We start from the raw sequence: 25145 nt of genomic DNA, 5'->3' as shown, positions 1-25145 counted from the left end.
AGTTAATTAAGTTGGAGCTGCCTGAAGTGTCTCGTTCCAATTCAGAAATGGAGACTTTTACTAAGTTTAAACTTTGTAGGATTGTATTGGAGGGAGTATAGCGCAGGTTTGTAAGAAAATGATAATTTAACCCCTGAAGTCTAATTATGAGGAGAGATTGTACAAATTAGTTCTTTTTTCTCTAGAATTTAGAAGGTAGGGCATGATCCAGTTGACATCTTCAAGGCATTAACAGGCAAGACAGGGTTGATAAAGATAAACTGTTTCCACTGGTTGGGATTTCTAGAACTAGGGGATGTAATCTGAGAATTAGGGCTAGATTGTTCAGGAGAGATGTTATGCATTGGAACACTCTTCTACAAATTCCAGTGGATGTTGGAGTGGTTGATAATTTAATATCCTAAGATAAATTTTTGTTGTGCAAAGGCACGCAAATGGAGTTAGGCCACAGACCAGTCATGATCTCATTGAATGATGGAATGGCCTCTAGGGGGAAAATGGCCTACGTCTGTTCCTTTTATTCTTAATTCCCTTGAGCTGTTGGTTTGTGATGTCCATGGAATCCTGATGTGCATCTCTGGTCAGACATCTTTTCTTCAAACCTTTCAGAGCCTGGAATATCTGGGCCACTATATGTTGACTGGTAGGCTGGGAAATGGTTTATTTTAATCAATTTCTTGAACCTCTCAAACTTTGTTTGCAGAAGTCTAATACCTAGATGTGAATCCTACCGATGTTCATTGACACCATTGTCCATATGTCAGATGGATGTCTATTCGGTCACCCAAGTATAATTTTCCAAACAAGCTATTTTTGACTTTGCATTTTCAATAGCGAATAAACCAATAATTCTAGGCTCCTGTAATTAATTTCTCTAACATGAAAACGGTGTCTCTATTCTTTCAGCATTTTATAATTTATGAAAACATAATATGGAGTAGTGGGGAAAGGGGGTGCAGTACATAGGTCCCAGTAGTTAAATGGCAGTCTCATTAATAGTTAAATAAGTCATAATTTTCAAGGGCAATGTAATGAAGAAAATGTTTTTTCCCACCCCGTTTTACTAGTTGAGGGGAATTGGGATTACTATATACAATCAAAGCGGTTAGTGCACACATGCGCTAAAGTCACCAATCAAATAAATTATTTTCAGCACCATATATTGGTAATTGTGGTTAACAGGATATTTTAATTGCTTTCAGAAAGGGAATTCATCCTGTGCTCACGAGCAAACAAACTGATTATTGGTTTCGAAATGCAAGATACAGTTGCTGTATAGAAAACTTTTAAAATAAAGATATCTGTGCTTTTGTAGTGCAGTGGCTATCATGTTCACCACATAAAAGGCCGGTTACTACAGTTGGGGATGAAACACGTGTCTTCTGCCACAGTGGTAGTGTCTGTACCTTCAGATTGGAAGACAAGTTCAAATTCTGCCTGCTCTAAATGTGTCCTGACATGTCTGAACTGGTTGATTTGGAAATTATCAACAAAAATTTCAGTTCCATGATTAATCCCTCAGTACCTTGCTGGTTTATGCTTTAACACATAACAACAGTAATTTTTGTAACTTGAATCATTAGAAACTTAAATTTTAGCAATGGAATCAAACAAGAGTCAAGTAGAAACTGATTTGAGATTCATGGAACTGAGTTGAACATAATGTAATTGAAATAAAAACTTGCATTTATGTACGTTATTTGCAACTTCAAGGTTTCCCAAAATATTAGCCATTTGAGTAATTGTTTAAGCTTAGTCACCTGTGTAATTTTGGAAAATGCTTTGGGAATAGCAATTTGATTGCACATTTTTCAAGTAATTCTGTTTGAGGAATTAGGACCAGAATATTTGGAGCTCAAGGTAGCCATTTGGTGTTTATTTTGAGCCTGGTCCTCCATTCTTGTTTGATCATGGGTGATCTGGTTGTGGTTTAATCTGCATGGATTATTGCTCATATCACCTGTAGGTTTATCACTTTTAAAGGTTAAGTGCAACTGGTCGGTTACACAGTATGAAGATAGAAAACATTGGATTCTTAATGAATTAGATTTATTTAGTCCTGAGACATTCTCTGAGTAGAGAGATGTTAATGCTATCTTTAGTAGCATTACTGTGTAAAGTTTATAGCAGCCATTCACCAGAGTTTTGTGACTATGGATAATTATGTTATGAATTAGCTACAGTTCTATATAGCTGGATTTATTTCAGCCATTCATGGGAATACTGTCGAACGTCCAATCTAGTTGGCTGGATGGTTGCATCCTTAATGTGTCTTATTTTATTGAATCCAAAGGAACTTGGTTAAGAGTTGTTTAGGCATTTGGTAATATAAAACTTGTGTTCGAGAAAATATTTATTGGAGATTTACATGTTGCACTAATCAGGACATTCTGAAAAGTATCAATTTAGCAGGCAACAGCCTTTACAATGACCATGTTCCCTGCCATATTGGTATTCTTATGAATGTCCTGATGAGTGCAAGGTGAAAAGTCTGGAGAAAATGCCCCTTTGCAATTTTATTTAAGATTTAGATTTAAAGTCATTACCGTTTTCAACCAAATTATCAGATTGGTGTTGATCTAAAGATCAAGTTTCAATATTGTCTATTGCTTTTAAGAATTTACACATTCAAACACTTCATCACTATTAAACCTTTGAAGTTTTTTACTGCTTTAGTTTGATCAGACTTGGCTTAACTAACGATTATTTTTTGTTTATTGTATTTTATAGCTACAGATTTTGTTTGAATGTGCATTGGCAAACATCTAGAATTTTTTCAAGTCTTAAAGTATTGCTGAAGAAAATAACATCAATCAATTTCTCTGTTATGCAGGCCACAAGGAAAGGCAGCTACCAGGGGCCAATGAAAAATCAGTTTTACAAGATTCTAATTGTGCATGTTCACCTTCAGCAGGAGTGTATTTTTAAAGGTCAAATATTATTTTTGTGTAACCATTTTGTAATCAAGTGACTTGTGTTCGTCAGTTTTTATTTTGAGGAAGCATATTACAAATAAGACGGTTGTCAAGCTAAAATATATTCACTAAATCATCTTGTGGAAAAATGTAATACTACAAGCCAAATTTCAGGATGCTGAATTCAAAATATCATTATTAAAACAAGGAATATTTAAAAAAAATAGATAACTTATTGTGAATTGCATCAAGCACCGATATCTACCTGAAATTGGCATCAGTTGTTGATTATCGACCGTGAGTTCCATACCTCCTTGCCCACTTAGCTGTGGAGCCTAGGATTATAGTTAAACACTGTTTTCTACCATGGACTATCTGTTATTCATTTTGATTCAAAAGCTGTTCTTGCTTACAATAGACAATAACACTGAGTCTCGTTGAGATCTCATGATGCATCCCATTAAAGTTTGGCTTATATGCTGTTTCAAAATAGTGGATCTGTAGGTAGCATTTTTGCCTGTGAGTTAGATTGTACTGTGTGAATGCTGCACTGTTGAGCATACCATATTTCAGATGAGAAGTTTAAACTTCATGCTGATGAGCTGTCTGCCTTGTCAGTTAGCTAGGAAAAATCCCAGTGCCAATTATTTGGAAGAGTGGCAGAAAGTTTCTTCTTGGTGTTTTGCTCAATATTTTATCTGAACTAACATCACTAAATCAAATATTGTGGTTTATAGTGCATTGCTATTGGAAACTTGGTTTGGCTGTTGCATCCAATATGTTGTAACAGTGGTGACAATTTTAAAAAGTTTCACTGACTAAAATGCTATGCTTTAGATTATGAATGGTGAAATTTCAGCATGTACAGTGGTTTTCTGTGTATTTGTTTATGGATTGTAATGGACAATATTTCAAAACCAAGGCTGCACTGGAAAATGCAAGTACTGAAACTCAGTGTAGGTTGTTCGCATTGCTGCTTTGTTCAAGAAGTTGGGTGGAAGCTGTTTGCATTTGGGCAGGCAAAAATCAAATGAAGTTGACTGTTTCTGACAATTCAAGAAACGCAGCAATCAATGTACAAATAAAGGAGCTCCTGCATAAGTGTCACTGAGGGTGTAGATTTTTCATGCATTTGTGAGTTTTGTGCAAATGAATAATGTGTGCCTGTGAGTTAGGCTATAATCTAATGGTTTTGAGACTGAGTGAAGTGTTGGCAGGAAAGATTTGAACATGCCGTTGCAGCATCTTGCACCAATGACTGCTGGACAGCATAAGCTACAGAAATCAAAATGGGGAGTGCGAGAGAAACTAAGTATTTCTGGCAGCCTCTGTGGAGAGAAAGTCTTAATGTTTTGAGTCTAGTATGACTCTTATTCAGAACTCTTGATTGTAGAAATAGAAGACCCTCAGTGCTGTAGCTGAACCAGATTAATCTGGAGAGCCAGAACCAAAAACTTGTGTGAAACTGAAAAGATTGCTACAGTAATGAAAGTTACACTGAAAAAGAGGAGACAAATGCAGTGGAAAATATGCTCTTGATTACTTGTCAAATCTCAATGCATCAGAGTGATGGAAGATGAATGCACAATGTCTTCCTAGACTTGTAAAACGTGACAGCACTATCTATGCATTCCAGGATTGGCTGAGTCTTCAAAATGTTCTTTCCAATACTTGTCTTGCTGCTAATCATCTGTGCAAAAGAATGACACATGAGCTTGTGAACATGTTAATTTTCCTGAACATAAGACAGCATTGAGTTGAAATACAGCATTAAGTAAGCTTAGAGATAATGGGAACTGCAGATGCTGGAGAATCCAAGATAACACAGTGTGGAGCTGGATCAACACAGCAGGCCAAGCAGCATCTCAGGAGCACAAAAGCTGACGTTTTGGGCCTAGACCCTTCATCAGAGAGGGGGATGGGGTGAGGGTTCTGGAATAAATAGGGAGAGAGGGGGAGGTGGACCAAAGATGGAGAGGAAAAGAAGATAGGTGGAGAGGAGAGTGGAGGTGGGGAGGGGATAGGTCAGTCCCGGGAAGACGGACAGGTCAAGGAGGTGGGATGAGGTTAGTAGGTAGGAAATGGAGGTGCGGCTTGAGGTGGGAGGAAGGGATGGGTGAGAGGAAGAACAGGTTAGGGAGGCAGAGACAGGCTGGGCTGGTTTCCAGCCCAGCTCATCCCTTCTCCCCCCCCCCCCCCCCCCCCCCCCCACTGCATCCCAAAAGCAGCCCAACCTGTCTCTGCCTCCCTAACCTATTCTTCTTTTCTCCCATCCCTTCCTCCACCCCAAGCCGCACCTCCATCTCCTACCTACTAACCTCATCCCACCTTCTTGACCTGTCCGTCTTCCCTGGACTGACCTATCCCCTCGCCACCTCCACTCTCCTCTCCACCTATCTTCTTTTCTCTCCATCTTCGGTTCGCCTCCCCCTCTCTCCCTATTTATTCCAGAAGCCTCTCCCCATCCCCCTCTCTGATGAAGGGTCTAGGCCCGAAACGTCAGCTTTTGTGCTCCTGAGATGCTGCTTGGCCTGCTGTGTTCATCCAGCTCCACACTTTGTTATGTTAAGTAAGCATAATTCATGTTACTTTTTAAAAGTAAGGTTTTTGCTTTTGACAGCTTTGACACTTTACGTAAAAAGTTGCAAAAAGTTGACTTTTGGACAGGCATAGGTAATGTTTGGGGATATTATGTAAGGTATTGCATCAGCTCCTATAGATTTACAAAATGCTTTTCTTCATAAATTTTCATACTTAAAACTACAGCTGAAAGAAATGTAAGCAGATTTTATTTAGCCAAAAGTCTGAATGTTCAAATGGTTCATAAATTGTAAATTTTAATTTGAAGCAGAATAATTAATGTATTGCAGTGTCTGTCCATTTTCTTAAATGTCTATTTGAACCTGGTCCTTTTTACTAAAACCTTCTGGCAGACCATAGAAGTATAACATTTCCTTTGTCGTCCCTATTCTAATGAAACTACTGACGACTGACTACAGAACTTCCCTTCCTGGTCCTCTTGTTGGTTAATATTGTAAATGGTTCTCCTCTAGTGTTGCTCCCTCATTCATATCAGTTGGAATAAAGAATCTCTGATTGAGCATTGAGAATGTATTGAGAAATACATGGGGCAGGTTTGCACAGATTGACATTGGGACCTACCAAAGCTAACTCTGCCATAGCAGGGAAAGAAATCATTGTAGTTTGATACTTTAGGTAACGTTAGCAGAACAAGAATGGAACTAGGTAAGTGTAGGTCTGTTCAGCAACATGACAGTAGAGGTGCCTTGGGGAAGAGTGATGCAGTTGTGACATGGACAGATTTATTGTAAATTTGGAATTTGGGTTTAGGTTGAACCATGGGCTGTTTTAATTTAAATATTAAGATCATAGAATCAGAGATTCCTTACAGTGTGGAAACAGGCCCTCCAGCCCAACAAGTCCACACTGCCCCTCGGAGCATCACACCCTTATAACCCATCTAATCTACACATCCCTGAACACTAGGCAATTTAGCATGGCCAATCCACCTAACCTGCGCATCTGTGGACTGTGGGAGGAAACCGGAGTACCCAGAGGAAACCCACACTGGCACGGGGAGAACGTGCAAACTCCACATAGACAGTCACCCGAGGGTGGAATTGAACCCAGGTCCCTGGCGCTGTGAGGCAGCACTGCTAACCACTGAGCCACCATGCCACCCCAAAGTTTTTCTGAAGTTTTTTTTCATAATCAGATTTACTTCAAAACTTTTTTTTTTATTCCTGGCTTTAGAATCAATGGATTTATATTTATGTTCAACTGTTTTGCAACCCAAAGGTAATTAAGAGGTTCTCAAGGTTTGTCTGGGATTTCTAGTACTTTGGATTTTTCAAGTAAGCCTAAAATCTCAGTTGAGAGGGGATTTCTTTCTTTACTTTTAGGCAATCTTGTGAAGTCCTTGAAGTTTGGCATAGACTAATGCTCCTAAGAACAGAATGATATAGTGAAACTAGATTATGTTAGAGTAAAGCGTAGTGCTCATCTGAGACTAGGTGGTGTTCGGATAAAACTCTGGAAACATTACTGTTTTAAAAAACAGTGATCTCACTTCTGCAGCAAATAGTCCAGAATATTTTTCAAGATGGCAGCAGTGTGTTCACTCTCCTGGCCAGGGGCTTGTCCACTTCTGTCTAATTTTTTGCTTGTTTCTTTTGCACTCTCTTTTTTGGCAAATAGCTTTTTTTTCCTCCTCCCCGGTACCTACAGTAGGGGCATCAGCAACAGTAATCCTGGCCCAATGACACGTGCAGAAGCAGCAACGGCAACAGAAGTGGATCCTCCTGGCAATTTGCGATGGTAGTGGCTGCACAGAAATGACTCTTTCCAGCAATTGGCAGTGGCAGCAACAAAGACCATCAGTGAAGCATGTTTCAGAAGGAGGCTGACTGATTATCAAGGCCACGGCTAGTCCCAGGGAGATAAGAATTCAAGAAGTGGATAACTTCCTTTTCTTCCAGCTTTTTTTAAAATTTTCTCATGCTTTTGGATTTTGTATTTTAAGAAGGCACCAGAGTGGCGACTTTATACTTCACACTTTTCACTGTACTCCTGGCAATAAAATCAATGATTAGATTGGTTTTTGCAACCCCCAACTTGATCTCACCACAACCTCCATTGACTTAACTACAGTTGAAGTATCAGGTTGCTTACCTGATATTCTGAACTGAATGAGTCCAACTGTCATCCAATCAAATATGAAAAGACTGACGCCATTGTTTTTACATGTTCCATATAGTTATCAAGCAACAGATTTGATTTGTTGCCATGGTAACAATCCAATTTAAATCTGCCTTTAAAACTTTGTCATATGGTGCTGAGATTAGCTTCTGATTATACTCGGAATGTTTTATGTTAATACTTCTTTAAAAAAATTGAAATATATGTTATAAAATATTGGTTGAGTATTTTCAATGGTTTCTGCAGCAGCTGATGCCATAACCTGTGGAATCTGGTAAAATCTAAGAACTATAAAATTTATTTCAGTGGCCTCTGAATTTATATCATTTTATTTTGTTTTGAGAAACCCACTATTAAGTAAATGTTGCACATGATCCTGGTTTTGCCTTTGGATGGTATTATAACCTTTTGTTTTTTAAATGGAACCGTAGACAAATTGTATCCAAAATCTTTCATTATTAGCCATTGTGTGAAACCAACAATAGTGCCGGTAATGGCACAATACTACCCAGTTCTTATTTGCCTTTGTGGTTACTAGACATTTTGACATTTGTATTTAAATCTCCATTATCTCCCGTAGTTATATGTTTTTGTAGGTAGACTCGGCTTGTTTGCTTCTATATGGCTACATGGCCCAGCTGTCTGTGTTTGTAATTAAATTTGATAAATTATATGGCTCAAATTTTCTGGAACCAATTTTATGTTGATTTACACCTTGACATCAAGGATGATTTGTCATTGACAACATGTGCTGAAATCTTGCACATTTCACATGCATGGTTCCCTCTAAATTTTTTTTCTTCCATGTGGACCTCTGAGATCCACGTGGGTGACAACTTATGGAACCAAATTTGTGTCAGCGTGTTGATTGCCAAGTGCCCAACTTATGGGATGTTGGTCATATCAATTAGATACAAGCAAAAGTTTGGGATGTTCATTAGGGACCCGAAGAAACATGTTGAATATCATATCATCTGATGTAGATATCAAGTATTACATTGAGTTGGGGATGTATGTTTAAGTGAATTTCCATTAAATTAGGTTAGAAACCTGTGACTTGAGGAAATTTGTGCATTCATCTCAAGTCAGTTACTGTTCACTAAGTGCAGCTGTCTTCAAGTTTTGTGCATCAAAGTTTCCATCTAAACTGATCCTTGAAGGAAGTACTTAACTAAGTATTTCAGCCAGAGGAAAATAATCTGGTAAGACTAATTGAAAGTAAGCCTTTTTGTGCAAAAGCAAAATACAGCAGGTGCGAGGAGTCTGAAAGAAAACCAGATAATGCTGGCAGTACTCAGGTTTGTTTGCCCATCATAGAGTAATACAGCGTCGAAACAAACCCTTCGTTTCAATTCATTCTTGCCACCCAACTTTCCCAAACTGAACTGGTCCCATTTGTCTGCATTTGGCCCATATCTTTCTCAACTTGGCCTGTTCATGTACCTGTCTTTTAGATGTAATTGTACCTGCATCTACCACTTCCCCTGCCTGTTCATTCCACACACTGACCAACTTCTGTTGGAAAAAGTTACCCCTCTTGTCCCTTTTTGAATCTCTGTTCTCTTCACTTGAAAGTTATGCCTGCTAGTTTTGAATTCCCTCACCCGAGGTTGGGGGGGTAGGGGGGGGAGAAGAACTTTGCTGTTCACCTTATCTAAACCCTCACGGATTTATAAATCTCAGCAAGGTTACCCCTCAACCTCCTACTTTCTAGTAGGAAAAGTCCCAGCTTATCTGGCCTCTGCTTACACCTTAAACCCTCCAGTCCTGGTAACATCCTTCTAAATCCTTTCTACACTTTCCAATTTGATAATAACCTCCCTATGACAGGGTGATGCGAATTGTATATTGCATTTCAAAACTGGCCCCTCCTATAGCCTGTACAACTTCAGCTTGATGTTCCAACTCTGATATTCCGTGGTCTGAGCAATGAAGGCAAATGTGCCAGATGCTTTCTTTACCACCCTGTCTATCTTTGCAGCTTTCAAAGCATGCACCTGAACCCTCAGATCTCTTTTGTTCTACAACACTGCCCAGGGCCCTACCGTTAACTGTACAAATTAAACTTTCTCTCCCACTCTGGCCCATCTGCTCCTTTAACCTTAGATAACCTTCCTCACTATCTACTATAACACTAACTCTGGTGTCATCTGCAAACTTATTAACCATGCTTCCTTTTCTGTCATCCAAATCAGTTTATGTAAATTGTAAACTATAATGGAACCGGCACCTTTCCCAGTGGGACACTTCTGGTCAGAAGCCTCCAGTTTGAACAACAGTCTTCCACCATGCTGACTCCTATTGTCAAGCTAATTTTGTATCCATTTGGCCACCTCTCCTTGCATCCAATATGATCTAACATTACAAATTAGTCGACCACGCAGAACCTTGTCAAAGCCGAAGTAAAATCCATGCAGGCAACAACTACCACACTCCTCATCTATTTTCTTGGTCACATTTTCAAAAAACTCAGTCAAGTTTGAGAGGCATGATTTTCTACACCAAAGCCATGCTGACTATCCTGAATCAGTCCTTACCTCTCCAAATTTATGAAAATTCTGTCTCTCAGAATCCCCTCCAACAACTTACCTACTACTGATGTCAGACTCATTGGTTCATTGGCTTCTCTTTGCAATCTGGGAACTTTCTTAAATAAAGGCACAACATTAGTCATTGTCCAGTCTTCTGGCACCTCACCCATGGCAATAGATGATGCAAGTATCTCTGTAAGGGGCCCCATGATGATGTCCTAGGATACACTTGATCAGGTCCTGAAGTTTTATCTACATTTTTATGCTTTAAGACCTCCAGCATGTACTGTTCAGTAATATTGAGTGTTCTCAAGACATCAATATTTATTCCCCCCCACCCCCCACTGAGTTCCCTAGATTCCATGCCTTTCTTCACAATGAATACTGAAGCGAAATGTTCATTTAGCATCCCTTCCCATCTCCTGTGGTTCCAAAAATAGACAACCTTATTGATCTTTAAGGAATTCTGTTCTGTCCATAGTACTTGTAGGTTAGCAATTCTTATTTGTCTTAAGCCAATGGCATAAAGGAATTTGCTTGCAATAAAGTTATTTTCTTGTTAGGTACAGAAATCTGATGAGTGTTTTTCTTTCAGTCTGCATTTGTTACTACAGTAACTTGGAGACTGGCTTTGATTTGAACATTTGTGATGACTGGGAATAGTGGAGCTTCATTTCCAGGGCATTGCCACAGTGAGTCATCACAAACATTCTGTAAAAGCAAAGTGTTTTTAGAATATGGCAAGACAGTGTTTATCAACACCTCATTGACAGTGCCTACACAAATTTTGTGAATCATGTACGTGCAATCGTTTGTCCCTGCACCTGCCAACACGCTTGCACAGAAGCCACCAGAAAGCTTTGTGGAGTGAAGCAGATAATATTTCAGGTCTGAATGTTAACTCTCTGTCCACAGACATTGTTTGATCTGACTGTTTCCAAAGTTTTTGAAGTATTGATGTGGTTTGGACTTTATTTTCTGTCAGAAAATAGGCCTGTATTTTGGATATTGTGTTAGTGCAACCAACAATAAACATTGCATTTAACGTAATAAAGGAGTCCTGAGGTTGTTCATAGAAGTACAAAGAATGCAGACTCAAAGCTAAACAGATGGATGGACTCAAAATTAGGTTGGCAGCAGAGCTTTAAAGGAGATCTTGCTGACGATGCAAAAAGTTCACACAAGAATTTTTGATGTGGAGTATAAACAGCTGAAGGCATGGCCACCAAGGTCGAGGTCAAAGTTGGCAGACAAAGACGTGAGCCTAAATTTTTTTGAGGAGGTGACAAGGATGATTGAGGGAAAAGTGGTTGATGTTGTCTACATGGACTTCAGTAAAGCCTTTGACAAGGTCCCTCTGGGTAGACTGCTATGAAAGGTGAAGTCATGTGGTGTCATGGATGAGCTGGCAGGATGCATATAGAACTGGCTTAATCATAGACAGAGGGTAGTGGTGGAAGGATGTTGTTAGGAATGGAGGACTGTGATTAGTGGTGTTCCACAGGGGATCAATGCTGGGACCTCTGCTGTTTGTGATCTATATAAATGATTTGTGAAAACGTAGTTTGTCTAATTAGCAAGTTTGCTGACGATACAAAGTTTAACGGAGAAGGATTGTCAGCAGATACAATAGAATATTGATCAGTTGGAGGCATGGGGAGAAAAAATGGCAGAGGGAGTTTAATCCAGACAAATGAGAGGTGATGCATTTTGGAACGCCAAGTACAGGTGGAAATTATACAGTGAATGGCAGAACTCTTTGGAGTATTGATATGCCGAGAGATCTAGGTGTGCAGGTTCACAGATCATTGAAGGTGGCAACACAGCTAAATAAGGTATTAAAAAAGGCGTATGGCACTCTTGCCTTCAGTGGAAAGGACATTGAGGATAAGGATAGCTAAGTTATCGTACAGCTTTATAGAATTTTAGTTAGGCCATACTTGGAATATTGTGTATAGTTGTGATTGCCACACAACCAAAAGGATGTGGGTGCTTTTGAGAGGGTGCAGAAAAGGTTTACCAGGATGTTACCTGGTATGTGGGATTTTAGCTGTGAAGAAAGGTTGGATAGACTGGGTTTATTTTCCTTGGAATGCAGCAGAATTAATTGGGATCTGACAGAAGTTTAAAAGACTGAATGGAATGGATAGAATGGACAGTATGAGGGTTTTTCCCAGGGTCGAGGAGTCAATTACTTGGGACGTCGGCTCAAAGTCGGCGGCAAGGCATTGGGAAGTCTGAAAGAGATGTGTGAGGCAATTTTTGCACACCAGGGTGGTGGCAAGTGCCTGGAACACACTGCCAGAGGACATGTGGATTTAGACACAACAGCAGCATTCAAGAAGCACCTGAATGAATACATGAATATGAGGGGAGTAGAGGGATATATATCCTATATGTGAAGACAGTGTTTTAATATGGAAGGACAAAAGGTGTCAGTGCAGGCTTGGAGGGCCAAAGGACCTGTTCCTGCCCTGTATTGTTCTTTAAAAAGGTTTGGAGGAGGCGGAAGTGTCCAGTTGCTGATGGATGAGAGTTAGGGAGCTAGAGGAAATTACAGGTATGCAGTGAAAATTTAAAAGGAATTTTAAAGGATTGTTGGAGTATGGAATACTTCAGCTGTGAAATTAAGTTGATATGAATGCACAGTAAAATGTTGGGTTATGGGAAGGTAACAGGGGATTAGCAAACTGTTTGGATTGCTCTAACAGATGTGATGGGCTAATTGGCTGCCTACTGTAATGTGCAAAGTATCTCAGGTTCTAACTATATTAATTTTATTTCAATTTGTGTGCCATAATACTTGAGAGATTGGGCAAGATAAAAGTGGGATGAGAGGTGACTGTTACTATAATAAGATGTGCATGTACCTTATCAGCAATTTTATGGTTTGTTTTTCAATTCCAATTGATGTATATGCTATTGTCACTGAATGTTAATCACTAATTTGACCAGAATCCTATATAGGAACAGTGTCGTCTTCTTTGAGCAGAGGTTGCATTACAAGTAATTTAAATGTGTTAATTGTGATTTTTAATAAATTGCTTGATTAGTTTTATTGCAGCTACTCCAACTCCTTTAGTACCTTTAACCAGAAATAACATTTTCTGTAACAACATAGTCTTTGTGAGGGGCAATGCATTCTTTGCAATGCTTTGTTCAAAATTGTGCTGTTGGATACTCTGGACTGTCTTGTACACGAAATATATTTTCAAAAAGTTTTCATCTTTCTTTAAGGATTAATTCCTGTCCAAACAATTGCTCAGGCCATGGAAAGTGCGTGACTGGAAATAGCGGCAGGGTATTCTGTGAATGTGATGAGTATTGGAAAGGGGAAGCTTGTGACATTCCATATTGTAAGGACAACTGTGGAAGCCCAGATCATGGCTACTGTGACCTAACTGGAGAGAAACTCTGTGTCTGCAATGACAGCTGGCAAGGTAAGTTGATTTAACTGCAACATTGATATATAATGTATAACTGACAGAAATAAGCTACAGATTCAGCCATTCAATACCCCACAGCATCAGGACAAAATGTTATTTACAGTGAAACTTGACCTGCATGTGGAATAATTGAAGCAAATAGTACAGCTGTATTTAAGGGAAATTGGATGACTGTGATGATGGAGAAAGAGTGGAAGAGAGATATTTTGAAGAAATAAGGTGCGAGGAGATATACAGACATAAAGATTGGCCTCGAGTTGCTGAACTAATTGTGATATCTGTGTTGTTAAAAACCTGTGTCCTTCTCCATATCCATAATTTCTTCTGCAACATCATAAGATATGCACCTCCTTCTGTCCGAAAGCAGATAAATTTCCTGCTTAAGGCCAAAAGAAAACAGTAGCTTCACGTCCCTTTTGGTTTTGTGGCTTAAATGCTCCCCACTCAATGTTGTTCAAAATACTATTTGATTGAGACAAATTCAGTCTATTCTGACATTTGCCAGAAATGGTCTTATGTTTAGTCTCTACCAACAATTGGAGTTTTCCTTTCACATACTAATGTGGCTAGACCAATACAGTTGATTGGCTCAGCAACATATGTGTGTTTTGATATGCTCGGAGTTGGCAACTTTATCCTGCCCGTTTGTGTCATAGATATGTCTGAGGAAAATTCCATTTCTTCCTTTTGTTTGTATTTTAACTATAGTGTAGGAATAAAATATGTTTTGCTTCAAGCCTGGTAGTTTCACCAATCGAATTGCATCCAGAACACACACTGCCTTTCACTTGCCTTCAAAAATAAGAAAATGTTGGGGTCTGGAACACCATCCTAGTATATTTTGAGGGGTTTTGGTTTAGTCCATGCTTTTTTGTGGGGTCTTATTTTGCTGTTGTCTGCAATATAGTTTAAATCATTGTTTCAGTATTGGGTTATCTTGAAAGATTTCTTAAGTAGCCAAGTTAATCACCAGCTGCACTAAGGAGGTAGTTTCATTTGTACATCTCCAGTTCTGAAACCCATAATGATGTTCAGATCGATCTATTTAGCCAAGACCAAAAGGCAAATAGATTTCCCAGCAGAGAGCTATTGAGCATTGGTGGCCATTGCTATTGATACCTTTGATCTGTACAGTTACAATCTTTGTATCACATATCCTGGGGAATGTGCCAGCTCTGACAAGCAGGAGAAACTTTTGAGTAGATGCTGCAAGAGTGCCAGTTCTGTACTTGATGAGCTCAGTTAGAATAGCCTCATTGCCATGAACTTAGCTAAACTCTTTCACTGTGGCGTCAATATCTAGCTTAGTTGAGACAACCAGACTTTATTATTGTTAATACAGTTCCAAGTAGTATTCCGTGCACCTCCAATAGCTTTTAGCAGTTGGTAGTGGCCTCTCTAGCTTTGTTTTAAATGAAATATTATTTTCTGCTAATAGATTTATTGCCTGTTGATTTTTGTACATGCACCTGACACTTCTTGTGTTGAACAGCAACTGAATAATCTGGCAGAGTTCTAGCCAATAATTGATACATTCCTGGCAATCCCTGCAAGAGACTGGGCTCACAAACTAGGCAGATGAAATGTGAGCAAACTGGAAGCTTTCCTGTGAAGAACAGTCTACCCTCCAATGATAGAACCCTACACAAATGATTAATAATTTATTCTTTCAATCTGCATTTCAAATCCATCAGGACAAGTGAACAACTTTTAGTATCTGTGTTCCATGCTGTTCTTCGCTGCAAAGAAGAAAGGCCAGTTTCACAAGGAGCTTGACATTATTATCAGCAGAATTCCACGGTCAGAATGTTATTGTCTGCTGGGGGTTTCAGTGCAAGAATGGGCATGGGCCATGATGCGAGACAGTCTTTGCTCTGCTATCAGGGCCTGGGAAATGTGTAGCGACAAAAGCTACCTGATCTTTGTTGTTAGAAACAGCTTTGTACAATTAGCACCTTCTTTCAGAATAAACCAAAGAAGTGTCCTGAATACAAAGATTCTGACATTGGGACTTGCTGGAACATTCTCAACACACAGCTGTTACAGTGGTCACTGTGACACTGTTCACTCTGGATGTATACTAGGATGAGGATGCACCCCTTGTAGTTTTGTCCTTCAAATGAGAAATGCTGTGCTAGTGTCAGCGCCAGCCATAGTTCATATCCAGATTAAAAACCCAGATCCATGAATTGATCGAACAGGTGCTCTGCGGCATTACCACAGTGTGGAAGTGAAGTAGAGAATATGCTTTGAGGTGCCTTCCACAATATTATGCGCACTATATAGTGGATACTTGTGTGGAAAAGTGCTGGCTGATTCAAGGCTAACATTGCTGTTTTGGAACCTGCTATGAATGCAAAATGGCTTGCTTTCAGTTACAAGAATGATCCACACTGGAGGAAAAAGGGTTTCTTGAAGTAAAGAGCCAACAGGTTACAGTCTAATCTCTTGTAACAAAGCGATAAATGCTTTCACTTCATATTATCTTAAAAATGTGGAGTTTAGTTTCTTCACTTATGAGTGGTTAGAGTTTTAGAAACACTCAGACATGTGATCAACCAAGGTGAAAAATCCTTGTCAGTGTTAGGCTGTTGACAGCCATGAGTGGCTGATCAAATCATTCTCATTCAACACCATTTCACTGCCATCCAGCTAGGTGGGTCTACACTTGCAGTCTTAGTTATTTAATTACATTCAGAAAATTGTCATCATTGGCTGTTCTTTCCACTCGTGCATATTTACTTGAATAAACTCTAGGACCTCATTTTGTCATCCACATCCAGGCTGTTTATAGCATGATTCAAAACCATGACAGTTTCCACATGTATTCTCAACTACCACCTATTGTGATTTGTTCACTCTTACTGAATTATCAAGCTGCTATTATGATATCGTGAGACTGTTAATGTTTTTTAAAAAACAAACTCCTCTACTAACCGAAAGAAATTGGGAGTCAGTGGGGAGAGTGTAATGGCAGCAGGTTGTGAATTGTGCATCTGAGATTCATAGAACCAGCTGGGTTTAAACATCTGTTGGGAGTGGGACTAGCCTTATGAAAAGGTAAAAGAACCCTTTTGAGTATAGTCCTAGGCAAATGGAGTATATTGTGGGGAGAAAATGTGAAGTTGTTGATTTTGCAAGGGAGAGCAAACAAATAAATTGTCTCCATTTAAATAACAAAGTGCAGAATGCTACAACGTAAAGGGATTTGGGGTGCGTGTGCACAGAAAAGACAGCACAAGTACAGCGGGTATAAAGGAACGCTCATGGGATGTTGTCCCTTATTTCAAGGGGTTTAGATTACATGAATAGGGAAGTATTACTACAGCTGTAGTAAATGTGCTGGTGAGCCCACATCTGGTGTATTGTGAACAGTTTGGCATCCTAAGGAGCGAGACAGTTTTGGGAAGGTTTACAAGGATGAACCCTGCTGTGGAGATATTGTCTTGTGTAGTCTTTGCTCATAAGTTAGAACGATACTCATTTGAATTTGGAGCAATGAGAAGTAATCTCATTGAAATGTTTGGGACACTTAAGGGGCTAGGCAGGCTCAGTATGGAGGGGACGTTTCCCCTCTGTGGGAAAATCTAGGATCAGAGGGCATAGTCTCAGAATAAACAGGTGTCAATTTAAGACTGAAAGGAGGAATTTGCTGAGGTTTGAATCTCTTTGGAACTCATTGCAATCGATTTGTGGGGGCAGAGCTCTTGTGTTTAGTTAAAGCAGAAATAATTATTGATTAGTAAGGAAATCTAAGGGTTATGGGAAAAGGGCAGGAAAAGTAGACTGAGGTCAGTCTCAGCAGTGACAGCAGCAGCAACTATACAGTAAAAGAGAGCAAACAGTGACAGCAGAATAAACTCTTGAGGAGTGGGGCCTGGATTAACATCAGTCTGAGCAGCAGCAGTAGTGTGAAAGTCTGAATCTGGGGGAGAAACAGTGGCGGTGTGGAGCGGAATCTAGGGGCAGAGCTTTGGATGTGATGTTACGACTGTGATATAGGCTTAGCTGCAAACCAGGTTTGCAGATTGAGTAGTATCTGGAGCTGCAACTGGCCTCGCTGTGGACCATCCATGAGGCTGAAAATGTTGTGGAAAGCACATCTAGTGAGCTGGTCACTAGTAAGGACTAGACAGAGATGGTGACCACCAGGGCAAGCAGTATTGATAGTTAGCTTTCTAGACAGAGGAACAGGCATTTGTGATTATAAGCAAAACTCGAGGGTGGTGTGTTACCTCCCTGGTGCCAGGGTCAAGATGTGTGAATGGGCATAAGATATTCTGATGGAGTAGGGTGAGCAGCCAGAGCCTATGGCCCATATTGGTACCAGTGACATAGCAAAAAAAGAGGAGCCCCTGCAAAGAGAGTTTGGTAGGAAGTTGAAAAGCAGGACCGCTAGGATTGTAATCTTGGAACTACTTCCTGTGTCATGCATCAGTTAGGCAAACATAAGAAAATATCAATTAAATATATGACTGAACAGCTGGTGTAGAAGGGAGGGCTTCAGGCGTGTGGATCATTGGGTTGTTTTCTGGAGCTGATGGGACCTGTGAACTAAAGGGGCACTAATATCCTGGCAGGGATGTTTGGTGCTATTGGGGAGGGTTTAAATGAGTGTGTCATGGGAAGCAGAGTGCAAGGTCAACAAATAAAATGACAGAGGAGTCTGAAATTAAGACCAATAAGACTGAAGAAGAACAGGGAGAAGTTACTGAATGTGGTAGGTCAGGTGGTCTGTGGTGTGTTTGTCTTAGTGCAATGAGTATGACAGGAAAGGCAGATAAACATAGACTTAGATTAATACTTATTAAGATGGTATAGCTTTTGTAGAGACTTGGTTGAGAGAGGGGCAAGACTGTCATTTTAGTGCTTTGATGTTATAGGTGAGACGGGAAGGGATATAGGAAGTGGGGGATGTGTTACTGATGAGGGAAGAAATCACAACCGTATTGAAACAGGGTCGCCTTGGCCTTGGCCTTACCCAGTCAGGCCATATGTAGAACCAGGTCTAGGAGGAGTGCAATTACTTTGGAATTGTACTACAGGCCTCCCCACAACCAGTGGGTGAGGGAGGAACAGATACCTGGACAGATTATGGAAAAAATGTAAATGCAACTTGATTGCTGTAGTTGCTGATTTTAATTTCCTCTGTATCAACTGGGACTTAGTGTCAGGGTCTTTGATAGAGGAGAATCAGTGTGTCCAGGACAGTTCGTTGAAACCATCTGAGACCTGATATTGGGAAATGAGTCTGGCCAAGTGACCAAAGTTTCAGTTGGAGAGCATTTCAGAAACAGTGACCAGAATTCTAAGTTTTATCTTTATCCATCAGTAACTTAAGAGTAGTCCTTGGATGAAAGTACTGAATTGGAGGAAGGCTAGCTATCACAATTAGGTTGCAACTGGGGAGTGTAGATTGGGCCATCTGTTTGAGCGTAAATCCACATCTGGCAAGTGGGAATATTTTTAAAGGCTACTTGATTTGAGTTCAGGACCAGCAAGTTCTTGTGTAAGTAATGAATAAGGATGGCAAGATTCTGGAACCTTGGCTAATAAAAAAAAATTGAGAGCTTAGTCAAAAAGAAAAAGGAGGCATATGAAAGAATTAGAAAACTGAAGACAGAAAATGACCTCAAAAATACAAAACTAGCAGGGGGGAAAAAAAAACTCAAGGAATTGGTGGGCTAGAAGAAGCCACAAAATGTTTTTGGTAAACAGGATTAAAGAAATCCCAAGGCTGAGCTTGTTGACTTGCTTGCTGAGCTAGCTTTTTTCATTGAAACATTTTCTCACCATGCTAGGTGAGATCAGTGGAGCCTCCAACGAAGCGATGTTATTCTACTCTGCTTGGAATTTATACTGTCTGGTCCGTTGTGGTAATTACTGTCATTTCCGGTTTTGATCTGTATGGGCTCGTATGTGGGGTCCAATTCTATATGTTTGTTGATTGCATTACTGATGGAGAACCGTGCATGTCTATGTTTGGCTTAGGCTACTGTGGTTACCTTGTTCCAATTAAATTGATGGCCTTCATTGTCTGAATGTACAGATATTAAGGAGAGTTTGTTGAGCTGTTTTGCTGCTAGCTGATGTTCATGTATGCTGATGACTAGTTTCCTTCCCATCTGTTTGATGTCATGTTTGTGGCAGTTGTTGCATGGTATTTTGTAAACCACGTTCATTCTGCATATTGTGGGAATGGGGTCTTTTAATTCTTGTAAGTGTTTGCCGTAGAGTGGCTGTAGGCTTGTGGGCCACCATGATTCCAAGTGGTCTTAAGAGTCTTGTTGTCAGTTCTTGATGTAGGGCAGTGTGGCCAGTGTGTTAAGTCATACTGTGCCCTCCTGTTGTCTGTTTTGTAGGCACCTGTGGTTGAAGTTGCGGGGATATCCATTTAAAATGAGAATCTTGTATAAGTGTTCTTCCTCTTTACTGTGTAGTTCTGGAGTGTTGCAGTGGGTCCTGTCCTTGTCCTAATGTAGCTTTGTTTGTGGCTGTTGGGATGGTTGCCGTGGAAGTTAAGGATTTGATCCTTATAGGTTGCTTATCTGTTTCAAGAGGTTTGGAACTCCCCATTTGTCAATTGTTCTACTTTAACATCCAGAAATGGAAGTTGATTGTTGTTTTCCTCTTCCCTTGTGAATTTAATCCCTGTGAATACACTGTTGATGAGGTGGTAGATATGTTCTAACTCGTCATTAATAATGACACATGTTGTCTACATTTACCAGATCCACAGTTTAGGTTGAATGTGGGGGTGGGTGGGGTGTTCTAGTTTCTGCATGACTGCTTCTGCGATGAACTGAGAGATGGGGGACCCCATGGGTGTATCATTGATCTGTTTGTATTTTGGCCATTAAAGATGAAATGTCTGGTGAGGCAGAGGTCTAGTAATTTAAGTATATTGTCTTTGCTGATGGAGTTGCTGGTCTGTGTTGCTGTTTCCTCTAGTAATGTGACCACTGTTACTTTGATCTGAGGGATGTCGATTGATGTGAATAAAGCTGTGATGTCAAAGGATACCATAATCTTGTCGCTGATTTTTGTTCTTGAGGGTATCGAGGAAATCTTGGGTTGAGTGGAGAGAATGAGGTGATCCATTGAGGTATTTCAATCTCTGTTGTAGGCCCTTGGCCACTTTGTAAGAGGGTGATTCAGAGACAATGGGAACTGCAGATGCTGGAGAATCCAAGATAATAAAGTGTGAAGCTAGATGAACACAGCAGGCCAAGCAGCATTTAAGGAGCACAGAATCTGACGTTTCGGGCCTAGACCCTCTGATGAAGGGTCTAGGCCTGAAACGTCTGCTCTGGTGCTCCTGAGATGCTGCTTGGCCTGCTGTGTTCATCCAGCTTCACACTTTATTATCTTGTAAGAGGGTGTGCCTGGTAGAGAAACAATGGGTCTGAGAGGGATGTCTGATTTGTGTACTTCAGATAGCCCATAGAAGCAGGGGTGTTTGTGCCTTCTGGTTTTGTTCTCGTGATGGCTGTCGACCCTGCATTCATTAGTCGCTTCAGTGTCCAGGTGATCCTGTTGGCTAGCTGTGGTGTTGGGTCTATCGCCACCTGTTGGTAAGTGGTTGTATCTGTAAGGAATGTCTGCTTTCTTTACGTCTCCTGGTTTGTTCATCATGACGATCATGCACCCTATGTCTACTGGTAAGATTATGATGTTCTTGTCTTTCTTGAGTTTATCTGGTATGTTTCAAAAGCCAAGAAAGTTGCCTTTGTACAATGGGACCTTGATCAGATGGGCCACTGGACTGAGGAGTGGCTGATAGAGTTTAATTATGATAAATGTGCGATGCTGCATTTTGGAAAGGCAAATCAGGACAGGACTTGTGCACTTGATGGTACAGTTTTGGGGAGTGTTGCTTAAAAAGGACTGGAGCGCAGAGTGCATTAAGTATGAGTTAGATCATTATTGCAGCGGTGCAGGACATTGGTTTGGTCACTTTTGGAATGGTGCATTCAGTTTTGGCCTCCCTGCTATAGGAAGGATATTGTGAAACTCGAAAGAGTTCAGAAAAGATTTACAAGGATATTGCCAGGGTTGGAGGGTTTAAGCCATTGACAGAGGCTGAATGGGCTGGGGCTATTTTCCCCCAGAGTGGAGATGGAGAGGTGAACTTATAGAATTTTGAATAACCAAGGCCTTTTCTGCAAGATAATAGAGTCCAAGGTTTAAGGAGAGAGGGGAAAGATTTAAAAGGGACCTAAATGACACATTTTTCACACAGAAGGTGGTGCATCAGCTAGAGGAAGTGGTGGAGGCTGGTACATTTACAACATTTAAAAAATATTTGGACACGTATACGTTTAGGTGACGTTTACAGGGATATGGGCCAAATGTAGGCAAATGGGACTAGATTAATTTGTCTCTGACATGGAAGGGTCTTTTTGCACACGGCACAGCTCTATGACTCTAATAGTATGTATTCCAGATGGCCGAGGGAGGCGGGTGAGGAAATTACTGGAGTCTTGCACTAATTTCTGTCTTGTCTTTAGACACAGGTGGAGCCCCAGAACACGGTAGAGTCGCTGACATTGTTCCTTTGTTTAAAAAAGGCAACAGGGACAATCAGGAAATTACAGGCTAATGAGTCTTCCTGTGGTGGGTAAATGTATTGGTGAAGGTTTTCAGGAACAAGATTTACTCACATTCTTAAATATAGCCTTATTAGCGATTAAGCAGCATGGCGGTCTCTGGGGAAGGCTGCATGTCTCACTTGATCGACACTTCCTCAAGAAATCTTAAGATGATTGAGTCCGGGTCTTAGATATGGACTTTAGCAAGGCCTCTGATAAGGCTTCTTGACAAATTGATATAAAAGGTGAAGTCACGTAGCTCAAAATGATTTAGAGCAGGTAGGTGGTCTGACTAGGAGAACTGCGGCCACATTTGGAATATTGTGCACGATATCAGAAGAATGTGGAGGCTTTGGAGATGGTACAGAAAATGTCGACTAGGATGTTGCTTAGTTTGGAGGGTATTAGCTTTTGAGAAGAGATAGGACAAACTTTGTTTTCATTTGAATGTTGAAGGCTGAGGGGCGACCGAATAGAAGTTTACAAACTGAGGAGAATGGCTAGAATGGATGGTCAGAATATTTTTCCCAGGGTAGAAATGCCAACTACTTGAGAGTGTAGATTTACGGTAAAAAGGAGTAAGTTTAAAGGAGATGAGAGGGGCAAGTTTTTCTTTCAAAACAGTAAGGTGGTAAGTGTCTGCAGTGTGCTGTCAGAGGTGGTGGTGGAGGCCAATACAATAGCAACGCTTAATGAGGCATCTTCACAAGTACATGAAAAGGCAGGAAACAGAGGGATATAGTCTGAATCGAGGAAAAGGGATTTCAGTTCAGAAAGGCATATCGTTGTCTTTGTTGTCTGAAGGCCCTGTTCCTCCACTGCACTGTCCGTTCTGAGTAATTTCAGATCAGTCATGATCCTACTGAATTGTGGAGCAGGATTGAGCAGCCTATTCCTATTCCTGTTTCTAATGGTCTTGTGATTCCTCTGGGATCACTAAAGCCGACATGACTGGAAGGAAAATTTATGAACTCATTCACCCCTTTTTCTTCAAAAAGAAAAGTTTTCATAAAATCATTGCTTGCTTTTTCCACTATCATTACTGGATTAGCGCTGCCTGATTGATTTCCCAACTTTTCATTATCACAGTCTACAGCACAGAAAAAGACCACGTCAGCCCATCATCTGCACCAATCAAAAAAACCAAGCACCTGACTATTCCAATCCCATTTTCCAGCACTTAGTCCATAGCTTTGTATGCCTTGGCATTGCAAATGCACATCTAGGAACGACTTAAACATTGAGGGTTTCTGGCTCTATCACCGCCTTGGCAGTGAGTTCTGGATTCTCCTTACCCTCTGAAGAGTGTTTTGTGACATTCCTGCTTGTCTCCATAACCTTTCCAGCCCTTTGTTAACAAGAATTTATTCCCCTCTGCCTTAAAAATACTCTATCTGTTTCCACCGCCTTTTCAGGAACAGTGTTCCAAAGATTTACTTCTCTTTTAGAGAAAAATAATTGCCTGAACTGTTTAAAAAGGTGACCCATTTTTGAACAGTTACCCCTCGTTATCTATTCTCCCATAAGAGTAAAGATCCTTTCCACATCTCTGCCAAGACCCCTCAGTCTTGGATGTTTCTATTAATTAGGGCTTGCTCTTTTAAACTGCAGTAAAAATAAGCCTAACCTGCCCAACCTTTCTGCATATGACAAACCACCCATTTTGGGTAGCCTATTAAATTTTCTCTGTACTCTCTCCAATGTATTTACATCCTTAAATAAGGTGACCCATACGCAGCGCAGTACTCCAGATCTGGTTTTGCCTGTGCCTTCTATGACTGAAGTATAGTCTTCCTTTTTCTGTATTTGATTGCCCTTGTGAAGAATAGCATTCTATTTGTTTTCCTAATTACTTGGTGAACTGCATAATCTTTTATTGTTAGTGCATGAGGACACCCAGTTCCTTATGCAATTTCTTGTTAATTAGATAATGTGATTCATCCCATGAAAATAGACAGTTACACATTTACCAACTCGCATCATTTGTCAAATCTTTGCTCACTCACTAAACCTGTCAAATTCTGTTCTGTTCTGTTCAAATCTCTCCTGCTTCACACCTTACTCTCCGAATCATATTTGGGTCATCAAATGTGGCACGGATCCATCTATTCTTTCAAGTCATTGATATAAATTGTAAATAGTTGAGGTCCAAGCACTGATTCCTGCGGTATAGCAGTCATGAAATCTTGTACAAAGAGAAACAAAGAAACCTACAGCACAGGAACAGGCCCTTCGGCCCTCCAAGCCTGCGCCGATCAAGATCCTCTGTCTAACCTGTCATCTATTTTCTAATGGTCTGTGTCCACTTGCTCCCTGCCCATCTATGTACCTGTCCAAATATATCTTAAAAGATGCTAATGTGTCTGCGCCTACCACCTTGTAGACCTGAGAGAGACCGTTTACACGTACTGTCTGCTTCCTGTAGCCAGCCAATGATCTATCCATGCAAATATGCTGTCTCATGAGCTTTTCTGCAATAACTCTGACACCTGACCAAATGCCCTCTGAAAATCTAAGCACTCAATGTATCTATTGTTTCCATGTTATCCTCTCAAGTATGGGCGGCATGGTGGCTCAGTGGCTAGCCCTGCTGCCTCATAGCACCAGGAAACCAGGTTCGATTCCATCCTCAGGCAACTGTGTGGAGTTTGCACATTCTCCCCAAGTCTGTGTGGGTTTCCTCTGGGTGCTCCCATTGCCTCCCACAGACCAAAGATGTGCAGGTTAGGTGAAGTGGCCGTGCTGAATTGCCCCATAGCATCCAGTACAGGCTAGGTGGATTAGCTATGGGAAATGCAGGGTTACATGGAAAGTGTAGGGGTGTAGGTGTGGGTGGGATGCTCTTCAGAGGGATGATCTGGACTCAATGGGCTGAACAACCTGCTTCCATACTGTAGGGATTCTATGATTCTACTTGAAGGGAACTTGGGTGAAGATGCAAGG

The 25145-nt window shown here is 40.5% G+C and overlaps 1 protein-coding gene across 8 annotated transcripts in view; it reads left to right on the top strand.

The window, feature by feature from the left end:
* The window catches only part of atrnl1b (attractin-like 1b), a 959007-nt gene that overhangs the window by 52062 nt on the left and 881800 nt on the right, over nt 1-25145 (top strand). For all 8 annotated transcript variants that reach the window (XR_009446966.1, XR_009446967.1, XR_009446968.1 and 5 more), the window contains exon 5: nt 13403-13605. Coding sequence is in view for 5 of the 8 variants with exons in the window: in XM_059653033.1 (XP_059509016.1) it covers nt 13403-13605 (203 nt within the window). In the remaining 3 variants the exon portion in view is untranslated. The remainder of the gene's footprint in view (nt 1-13402; nt 13606-25145) is intronic.

Source organism: Stegostoma tigrinum, chromosome 20 (assembly GCF_030684315.1).
Source record: "Stegostoma tigrinum isolate sSteTig4 chromosome 20, sSteTig4.hap1, whole genome shotgun sequence".
Classification (NCBI taxonomy): domain Eukaryota; kingdom Metazoa; phylum Chordata; class Chondrichthyes; order Orectolobiformes; family Stegostomatidae; genus Stegostoma; species Stegostoma tigrinum.
The sequence above is the reverse complement of the archived record's forward strand: the minus strand, read 5'-3'. Positions and strand labels throughout refer to the sequence as shown.